Source organism: Dromiciops gliroides, chromosome 2 (assembly GCF_019393635.1).
Source record: "Dromiciops gliroides isolate mDroGli1 chromosome 2, mDroGli1.pri, whole genome shotgun sequence".
Lineage (NCBI taxonomy): Eukaryota > Metazoa > Chordata > Mammalia > Microbiotheria > Microbiotheriidae > Dromiciops > Dromiciops gliroides.
Genome location: NC_057862.1, coordinates 701,192,559 through 701,203,182, shown reverse-complemented (window position 1 = coordinate 701,203,182; position 10,624 = coordinate 701,192,559). Strand labels below are relative to the sequence as shown.

Below are 10,624 nucleotides of genomic sequence, written 5' to 3'. Positions count from 1 at the left end.
CCCCAGAAAAAACAAAAAACAAAACAAAAACATCATGAAAGAGGCAGCTAGATGGCGCAGTGGTAAAGCACCGGCCTTGACACTAGCTGTGTGACCCTGGGCAAGTCACTTAACCCTCATTGCCCTGTAAAAAAACCAAAAAACAAAACAAAAACAAAAGAGCCCCAGGAAGTCCATTTGCAGAGGCCCAGGTCCCCTCCAAGCTACAGGCCCACAGCTGGAAAACCTGGAGATCACAGTCACCCCAAAATATAGAAGTTATAGAAATCAAGCCAATGGCCACTCACAGCAGGACACAGCTCTTAGAGCTCCCAAGGACATCCACATTGGTCTCTAGTTCCTGAAGGACCACAGACAATTGACTTCCTGGAACTAGAATTTCTTATCCTGATGAACTTTCCATCATGGGGATGGCTTTTGGCTAGGAGTCCAGGATCACTGCCCCCAGCATTCTCACTATGGGGGCTGAGGCTTCCCTATCAGAGGCTCCTGATCTTCCTGCCCATTGTCAATCCCCAACTTCAGCCACTGACTAATGGTCTGTGCCAGGCCTGAATGCAGCTGGTCTGATAGGCTCAGGTTGGGATTGGAAGGAGATGAGATGTCCACAGACCACCCAAGAGCTGACCAAACAAAGCTGATGTAACCATACCTGGGCAAGGGAATACAGCAGTAATCCAAGGAGAGAAGTTTCTCTGTCTCCGTCTTTGCTGGACAGACACCAGCCACAAGTGTGTACATCTGGCCTGAGGAAGGAGCCCCGACCTCTTCCTGGGCTGCCTTTTGTACCTGGAACCCTAGAAGCTTCATCTGTGGTTTCAGCCTCAGCCCCCAGATGGATGCTGGGCTTTGTGGGGGATAGATCCTGAGGGGTAGGTGTGGTGACATCCAGCACAAACTGCTCCAGACCAAGCCAGGCTGAATCTGGAAGCCCAGGGATCCCTTTTCTTAGTATTCACTCTTTTTTTTTTTAATACTGTGGACGAGAGACTTGGGAGTGTGCCAGGGTTCAAGGTGGGAATGCAGCTGAGCCCATTTCAGGACTGCTCATCCACCTTTGGTGTCCACCCACCACCCTGCTCTCATCTATGGCTCCAAGAAGCTGGAGCAAGCACAGTGGGCCACACTCTGGTGAACCATTCTGGCAGATGGGCTAAACCAGGTGGAGGGAAACTGAGGGGTCTTTTAAAAACAATAAACATTTTTATTTAAAGTTTTGAGTTCCAAACTTTATCCCTCCCCATCCCTCTCCCTGAGGTGGCAAGCAATCAGATAATGGTTGATACATGTACCATTATGTCAAACATCACCTCGTTAGTCATTTTGTACAAGAAAACTTGAATAAAAAAATGAAAGAATGTTACAAATAACATGATTTAATCAGTTCTTTCCTTGGAGGTGGATTGCATGCTTCATCAATAGTCCTTTGGGATTGTCTTGGATCATCGTTTGGCTGAGAATATCAAGTCATTCACAGTTCTTCATCAAACAGTATTGCTGTCTCAGTGCATGATGTTCTCCTGGTTCTACTCACTTCACCATACATCAGTTCATACATGTCTTCCCAGACCTTTCTGAAGTCATCCTGCTTGCCCTTTCTTATAGCACAATAATGTTCCATCACCATCATATACCACAGCTTGTTTAGCCATTCCCCAATGGATGGGCCTTCCTTTGATTTACTGAGGGGTCTTAAACCCTTGGCTGACTTAGGGGACATCTATCCCAAGCATGGGAAGACTTCCCCCAGCAGAACGGGCAGATGAGAACAATTTGTTCCAACGGCCATGAAACAGCTGAAGCAGGTGCTGGGGCAAGACTTAGAGTTTGGTCAGCCATTGAAGACATCAAGGCCATTGCCAGTCCTGACTTTTGTCCTCACACTGGACTCTGATGCCTGGAAGGGAGCGTGAGGCCGATGACTTTGTGTAGCTCTGCCTCACTCAAATCCAATGCATGCACTAATCAAGACATCATTCATAACACTTATAGACAACACAAGATCCACAAAGTCCTGAAAGACGAACAGCTCTTGTGGCAAGAGAACTCCTCAGGTATTGCATCCAAAAAGCAGCCCTGAGTGAAACAAGGCTGGCAAAAGAAAGTCAGCTCACCTAAGTCAGAGCGGGATACACATTCTTCTGGAGTGGCCACAGTAAAAGGGAACACCATCGATCTCAAGTAGGTTTTGCGATCAAGACTAGTCTAGTCAACAAGTTTTTATGGCTACCAACAAGAGTGAATGACAGGCTCATGATAATGTGATTGCCATTTGCAGGACAGCACCATGCCACCATCATCAGTGTCTCTGCTCCTACCATGACGAACCCTGATGAAGTCAAAGAAAAATGTTATGAAGACCCGGAGATCCTCATCGCCAGTGTGCCAAAAGAGGACAAGCTCATAATTCTGGGTGACTTTAATGCCAGAGTAGGCTCAGACTGTCAGACACGGCAGGAAGTCTTTGGGAAGAATGGAACTGGAAACAGCAACAGCAGTGGTCACTTACTACCGAAGACTTGTGAATGTCATGACCTTCTCATCACCAACACTCTTCTGTTTTCCTGAGCACAAGAAAACTTCATGGATGCACCCTTGCAGCAAACACTTGCATTTTATAGACTATATCGTTGTAAGGAGAAGAGATAAACAGGATGTGAGAGTGACGAAGGTGATGTGTGGCACAGAGTGGTGGACCAATAATAAAGTTATCCTCTCCAAGCTAAATATTTACATTCAACAAAAGCAATTACCCTAAGTCAAGACCACTACCAGAAGATTTAATGTCAACAGATTAAAATGAATCAGGTTTTATTTAATGGGAATAAAATACACAGCAAAGGTGAAATTAATAAAGTCAAGGACAAGGGAATAGAGAAAAGGAAAAATGGATAATCTCCCTGGCTCTTCTAGCAAGGGCTGTCTCAAACCCAAACTTGCTTTCAGCTCAGCTAATTCAAAGGGCTGGATTTTTTTTTTTTTTTGGCAGGGCAATGGGGGTTAAGTGACTTGCCCAGGGTCACACAGCTAGTAAGTGTCAAGTGTCTGAGGCTGGATTTGAACTCAGGTACTCCTGAATCCAGGACCAGTGCTCTATCCACTGTGCCACCTAGCTACCGCCCCCCCCCCCAAAGGGCTGGATTTAACTCACCACCAGGGGTCCATAATTTCTATGGGAGTCAGCTGTTCAGCTTGTAATCCACTCCAAATGCTCTTCCAAGGCCAGAGAGAGACCGAGTGTATGTGTCACTTCCTGTTGGGGTCCTTTTTTCTACCTTTTTCTCCCTCCCCCAAAGAGGGAGTAGTGTGGCTGAGACTGGTTCCCTGTTGATGATGAAGTCCACAGCCTCTGAGGACACTCCTTCTCAGGGTTGGCCAAATTAAGCTAGGTCTAACAGGGCATGCCAGGTGTGGCTAAAATCTAATCACCTTTAAGTGGGTACTTAGTAGTTTCCCATTCACACCCAATTCAAACACTACTAAGTCAATCAAGTCAGACCCCTGGGTGTCTGCCAAATTCCATTATTTTACCATACCAGTTACATGTAAGTTACATTTGTTTCCATGAGATTTTTAGTTCCAAATTTTTCTCCCTCTCTCCCTTCCCTCCCCCCTCCCCAAGACAGAAAGCAAAATGATATGGGTTCTATATGTACAATCACATTAAACATTTTTCTGCCTTAGTCATGTTGAGTTCATCGATATTGTATGCCAATTTCATGACAACATACTTGCCGGGTTCTAGATAATAGACAATGCTCTCATGCTTTCCCAGTCACCAGTGGAATGATGCAAGGTTATGTGCTTGCTTTCACGCTTTGTGGTGTGGTGTTTTCAGCAATGTTGTCAGATGCCTTCAGTGAGGATGAATGTGACATCAAGGCCAGCTACCACACAGATGGTAAATTATTGAACTGGTAAAGGCTACAAGACAAAACAAAAGTACAGGGAGAATTGGTGCGTGATTTTTTGTTCACAGATGGCTGTGTATTCTACACAGCCTCAGAGGCTCCACTCCTTGTACTCATTTTGGCCTAACCATTAACACCAAGAAGACACAGGGGCACTCCCAGCCAGTAGCACACCATCCATACATGGGACCATTGGGAGAAATTCTTCCAATGGAGAAATTCTAAACACTGTGAATAAATTCACTTACCTTGGCTGTATACTTTCCAGGGATGTACACATAGATGATGAGGTTGACACATGCATTGCCATACATAGCTCAGTGTTTGGGAGGCTCCAAAGGAAAGTGTGGGAGAGAAGAGATAATAGACTGCCCACCCAACTGAAGGTCTACAGAGCTGATGTGCTGACCTCATTACTGTATGCCTGTCCTGGACAGTCTACCAGCACCATGCCAGGAAATGGAATGGCTTCCATTTGAATGGTCTTAGGAAGATTCTGAAGGGCACCCAGCAGGATAAGGTACCAGACGCTGAGGTTCTTTCTCAAGTTAAACTGCCAAACATTCAATCTCTGTGGCAGAGAGCTCAGTTCCTGTGGGCTGACCATGTTGTTCAAATGCCAAACACATTTGCATAAAATACTATTTATTGGCAAGAGCTCACCTGGTGGTTAGAAGAAGCAATCAATGGACACTCTCAAGTTGTCTCTGAAGAACTTTGGGATTGTGAGGCATGGAAGACAGAGCCCATGAAAAAAGGCACTGTGCTCTTTGCGCAAAGCAGAATTGCAGTAGCTCAAAAGAAACTCGAGATGCACAAATATAGAGAATCCAACTGTGGCATTTAAGATCTAATGTGTGATCACCTTGTTTCTACCCCCAGTGTTGGGGGAGAACTAGCTAAGGTTTACTTATGTGAGATTTAAAATTGGATATTAGATCATAAATCTCCCCTACTTAACTTTTCCCTTAATTTATCTCCCAGACTAGTAAATGGAAGAAGCTTCTGGTTTTCTAGATAGAGCCTTTATTGTATATAAGGTGTTGTTGATTAGAAGGATAGGAAAATAGAAATACAGTACAAATCGTCTTAAATCTAGGCTTAGTCTATATTCCTTATAAAAACTCACCAAACCGAAAAGGCCACCTTTGGAGTGAGGGAGACCGTCTGTGCCGCGCCGCCAGGAGTCCCGCCAAGCAGGCAAAAAGGCTCCTCTCGTTCTCTCCACCCCGGAAGTCAAAAAACCCGGCAGGCTGGCATGTGCAGCAGGCGGACTGTTCATCTCCTCCCCAAAAGGGTGGTCCTTGAAAAACTGGCGTCTTTCAGTTATCCTAACCGACTGTTAAAAACTTTCATATTTTACCACACTTATAAGCTAGAAACGTCAGCACCAGTTTTTGGCATTAAGCATAACACAAAGAGTACAGAAAGTAAAGCAAGAAAAGCCTGTCTCCTTTCCTCTCTCTGCCACCAACCCGAAGTCCTGGAAGGAAAAGGGCAGACCCAGGGAGCCAGCCTCACCTCCTATTTCCTGTACCCCTCCCCCAGGAGGGGAGGTCCTTCCAACTGATTGGTTGAGGGTGGTCTTGAGTTGATGTCGTAGTCCACTGCCTCTGAGAACAACACCCCACTCAGGGCTGGCCAGATGTGGTCTCAATTGAATCAATCTTAAGTAGGTTCTCGGTCAGTCCATCAGTCAGTCTCACCCAGTTCAATCAATTCCAAATCTATCTCCAGGTGGGGCCTTTGGGCATCTGCCAAATCCCATTATTTTCTCACACACCCAAATGTTCATGTGCACTACGTGTGTCCGAGCTATGGCAGAGCCTCTTGAGCTCCTATTGGTCTGAGCAGCCACAGCTGGACACCATTTTGATCCTCTTCAAAAGGGAAGGACAACATCCAATCAACCTATTAGAACCCTGACTGAACTGAAGCCAAACTACTGGCCCGGGCTTTCTGGCATCTTCCGTGTGCGCCCCTCTCTTGCCTGCAGTGTCTCTGCCAGTCCCCACAGCCTTCCCACTACAAAACAGCCCTGTCCCTGGTTCTTGGAGGGTCCCAGGATGGAGCTGGCCTGAACCAGATGTTTAACCTCAAGAACTTCCTGCTGATCAGATTTTGTCTGTCCTTCCTGGTCGATTAATCTAAAGATCTTTCTCCTTGAGAGGAAAAAGAGGAAACATCCCCAACAGTGGATGCAGAGTAATTGGCATGCAACATGCATGAGAGGACAACCTTCTGAGTCACCAGAGTGACCCCACAGTGGGAGGAGATGCCTTGGAAGGGGGTGAGCTCCCTGTCCCTGGGGGTCTTCAAGCAGAGGCTGAGTGACCCTTTGCTGTACAGGGGCCTCTTCAATGGGTCAGACTAAATGGGGTCTGCCAACTCTGAGCATGGGACTGTGAGTCGAAGTTCCTGGCAGACTCAGACAGGAAGACTCACAGCCACCCTCCCTTCCTGAAAACTCCGGTGCTTTTCGAAGCACATAGAGCCTTAGAACAATTACAGCCAGTCATGTGCTTAATGGTTTGCTCAACACTGTATAAATATGATCTCCTTTGGGCCTCCCCTACTAAGAGGTAGGAGCTATGATCTCCATTGATGGGGAAGCAGAGGCAATCAGAAGTGAAGGTCTGCCCCGGGTCCCACAGCTAAAAAGAGTCAAGTGCTCCTGATCTGCCCATTGGGCCACCTCGGTCCTAACAAGGAAAGAGAGCTATCCAGCAACATCCCAGCCTTGAGGATCGACATCTCTGCTGGGTCCAGGGGGCACCGCTCTTCTGAAGGGCCAGCAGCAGGCGCTCCTTTCTTCACAGGGTTTCTGTCCCATGAGGGGATTAGCCTCGGACAAAGCTCTTGTGAAAATCTCAGTGCCAAGATGGAAAGTTGCACTGCAGTCCATTTCCTTTGCAATGTTCTGTTTCATTCTATGCATTTAAAAACTTGATTCTGCCAAGGAGCCAAAAGGCTTCCCCAGATTGCCAAAGGGGCCTGGGACACCAAAAAATGGGGAAGAGCCCCTGGCCGCAAGGTTTCTGAGATCCTTTGATGATTCTGAATGATCTCTGCTCCTAGGTGGCTGTAAAGCTTTTCTCCCAGCCTGCCCTTGAAGTAATTGCCAGCTCCCTGGTGCCTACAACAGTGCTGACCTCCCAGTCACCTCAGGAAAGGCTGGCAGGATGGCTGACTGGGCTACAATCAAGGCCATCTATGTATGAGCTATGCCCACTGGACCTTTCCTCAGCTGGAGGCCCACCCCCACCTGGGTCCCAGACAGTTTTTCTCTCTGCTGCAGCCTTCTCCATCCTGGAGAACAGAAGGGGCGGTGGAACTGCAACAAGTCAGTGATGCTCAGAGACTGAGGCAAGGCTACCACACCCACTCACCAAGGAGACTGTGAATGGGGCAGACTGCAGGCAGTAGCAGCCCTGAGATCTGGGACAGAGGCAAGAATTGGGGCACCTTGCCTATGTAGGAATGAGTGAGGAGAAAGCTCACAGGCCTCCATCTGACTTCAGGAAATTGAGTGCCTTGAATGGAGCTTCGTGCCCTCCATCTCCACCACAGCATTTGAGGCCTGGAATTCCTTGGGGAAGACAGAGAAGGGGAGAATGTCACAGGGTCAGACTGGCTCTGTCCACAACAGAACTAGGAAGCAAGTGACCACCAGGACCCCGCAAAGGTCTAATTTCGAGCCACCTCTCTCATAACTTCCAGTCTCACATCTGGAATGGAATGGAATAAGAATTTATTGTTGTTCATTCATTTTAGTTGTGTCTGACTCACAGTTTACTGAAACTGAGGCAGAGTGAAGTGACTTGCCCAGGGTCTCACAGCTAGTATCTGAGGCCAGATTTGAACTCAGGAAGACCAATCTTCCTGACTTCAGATGAGGTATTCTAGCCACTTTGCCACTTAGCTGCCCCGCAGAATTTATTAGGCACCTGCTATGTGCCACGAACTGTGCTAACCACTTTACAAATACAGGATTAATTTATCTCCAACTGCGTGGTGGACATCTTAAACTAATCTCTTCAACTCAACATGAATTCAGATCTGGTCTCAGACACTTCCTAGCTGTGGGACCCCGGACAAGTCACTTAATCGCTATTTGTCTCAGTTTCCACATCTATAAAGTGGAAATAATTGCATCCACCTGGCAGGGTTGTTGTCAGGATAAAAGTCAGAAAATATCTGTGCAGCACTTGGCGTGGCCACCAGCACAGAGTAAGCGGCCCACGCGTGTGTTTATTAGTATTGTTATTAAATAAGTAAATAAATTGTACTCTTCTTGTTGTTGAACATGTTTAAAACTGAACTCCAAGGGGCAGCTAGATGGCGCAGTGGATAGAGCACCGGCCCTGGATTCAGGAGGACCTGAGTTCAAATCCAGCCTCAGACACTTAACACTTACTAGTTGTGTGACCCTGGGCAAGTCACTTAACCCCAACTGCCTCACTTAAAAAAAAAAAAAAACGAAACTGAACTCCAACTTCTTTCCTTCCAAAGACTCCTCCCTTCCGAATGTTCCCAGCACTGGCGAGGGCGGCCCCATCCTGGTCCGATCAGCGGCTAATTTCCCAGCAGCTCTCCAATGCGCCCCCTCCTCTCCTCCGACTCTGCCCCCACCCTGGTGCGGACCCTGGGGTGGACCCTTGCAATAGCTTCGGGGGTCGGCTCGGCCTCCTTCTAGCATCCCCCGCTCCAGTCCATTTTGCATTCCGTCACCAAAGCGAGTCTCCCCAAGCCCAGATGTGACCGCGTCACCCCCTACTCAATAGCCCGCCGTGGCTCCCTGGAGCCTCCGGGATCCGAGACCGGACGCTGTTCCGCCCACAGCCGGAATTTGCTGTGGGAAGTAAATGGAAACAAAGTAGCTGCTCCGCCCCTTCCGCGCGGGCTCCGCGCTCAGCGGCGCCCTCTTATGGCCACCCGCGCAGCGGCGGCGAGCTCCCAGCCTCCGGATCCGCCTTCGAGAAACGCGCTATTTGGCCCTGGGAGGCCGCCGTCCTACTGCGGTCACGTGCAGAGCTCGGCTTTCCCCCAACCTGGGAAACATGGCGGCGCCCACAGGCTTGGCCTCTGCCCTCCTCCGCCTCCGTCTTGGGGCCGCGCCGCGCGTACCCGCCTGCCGTAAGACCTTGGTGGGGGGAGGGGAGGAAATGGGGGCGCCTGGGCCCGGGCGCTGCTAGGGAAGGGGATACGCGCTTCTGCCTCGCCCCTGCCCCCCCCCAAGGCCCCTCTGTGCCCCCCCCAAGGCCCCTCTGTGCCCCCCCCAAGCCTCCTCTGTGCCCCCAAGCCTCCTCTGTGCCCCCCCACAAGGCCCCTCTGTGCCGCAGGTTCTCTCTCTGGCCCCGGGAGCTTCCAGCCGCCCCCCAAGCCCGTCATTGTGGACAAGAGACAGGAGGCGGAGCAGCAGCGCAGGTGAGGGGCAGCAGGTCCGAGGACTGGGGATCCGAGGGGATCCCGAGGCCCCGGGCACCCACCGACCTTCTTCCGCAGGTTCCTGAGCCCCGAGTTCATCCCTCCCCGGGGGCGGACCGACCCGCTCAAGTTCCAGCTGGAACGCCAGGACATGCTGCAGCGGCGCCAGGTCCTGCCCATCCCCGAGTTCTACGTGGGTGCGTGGGGCCTGGGGGGAGGGCTGGAGGCCGCATCTGGTGGGATGGCTTCCTCACCCCCTTCTCCTCCGCTACAGGAAGCATTCTCGCCGTCACCTCCTCGGACCCATACGCCAAGGGCAAAACCAGCCGCTTTCTGGGCATCTGTATCCAGCGCTCGGGGAAAGGGCTCGGGGCCACCTTCGTGCTGCGCAACACCATCGAGGGCCAAGGTGGGTTGGGCCCTGGGCGCCTGCTGGGGGCGAGTTGGAGCAGGGAGCTCCCCATCCTGCCGGCCCTGACCTCTGCCCCCTCTTCTCCCCAAGGCATCGAGATCTGCTTTGACCTGTACAGCCCGAGGATCCAGGAAATCCAGGTGGTCAAGCTGGAGAAGCGCCTGGATGACAGCCTCATGTACCTGCGGGATGCCCTTCCCGAGTACAGCACCTTCGACCTGGATATGAAGCCTGTGGCGCTGGCCCCTGGCCAGGAAGTCCCCATGAATGAGGTAGGTGGGTTGGGGGAGGGGGGGCGCAGGGGAGTGGGTCTGGCCTCCCCCCTTCATCCTGGCCTTTCTTCCCCCTCAGCTCAAAGTCAAGATGAAGCCCAAGCCATGGTCCAAGCGCTGGGAGCGCCCCAAGTTCAACATCAAGGGCATCAGGTTCGACCTGTGCCTGACGGAGGAGCAGATGAAGGAAGCCCAGAAGTGGAGCCAGCCTTGGCTGGAGTTTGACATGATGAGAGAGTACAACACATCCGAGATGGAGGCCAAGATACGGGAGGAGATCGAGGCATTCCGGAGGGGCTGAGGCCTTGTTCTCACCCAGGAAGCAGCCTGGGGGCAGCTCCGTCCAGCGGGTCCCCTACACAGAAAGCTCAGCCTCCTCCCAACCCTCCCTGGCCAGGGCCAGGGGTCTCAGGAGCACGCGTGTCCTCCTCAGAGGCATCTGGGAAAGTGAGGACCCAGCCTGGGCACTCATGCACCCAACACACTAACTGACACCCCCTACTCCCAGATGAACCTGTGGCACGTGCACACATGATGCAGTACAATAAATGTTTATTAAGCACCTACTGCGTGGCTAGACAATACACGGGGGGGGGGGGGGG

General features: G+C 50.7%; 1 protein-coding gene and 1 long non-coding RNA gene across 2 annotated transcripts; one reads left to right on the top strand and one right to left on the bottom strand.

Annotated features, from left to right (window-relative positions):
- Positions 1 to 1,554: 1,554 nt before the first annotated feature.
- On the bottom strand, positions 1,555 to 7,707 carry LOC122738744. Its single transcript, XR_006354649.1, has 3 exons — positions 5,433 to 7,707; positions 3,152 to 3,924; positions 1,555 to 2,622 (listed from the first exon to the last, which is right to left on the bottom strand). It is a non-coding gene; the product is annotated as an uncharacterized LOC122738744 (long non-coding RNA).
- A 1,207-nt stretch (positions 7,708 to 8,914) lies between these two features.
- Positions 8,915 to 10,584, top strand: MRPL19 (mitochondrial ribosomal protein L19). The gene is made up of 6 exons (XM_043985057.1): positions 8,915 to 9,047; positions 9,254 to 9,338; positions 9,417 to 9,535; positions 9,613 to 9,747; positions 9,841 to 10,022; positions 10,102 to 10,584. The coding sequence occupies exons 1-6, from the start codon at positions 8,972 to 8,974 to the stop codon at positions 10,321 to 10,323; spliced, it is 819 nt and encodes a 272-aa protein (XP_043840992.1). The 5' UTR covers positions 8,915 to 8,971; the 3' UTR covers positions 10,324 to 10,584.
- The last annotated feature ends 40 nt before the right edge of the window (positions 10,585 to 10,624 follow it).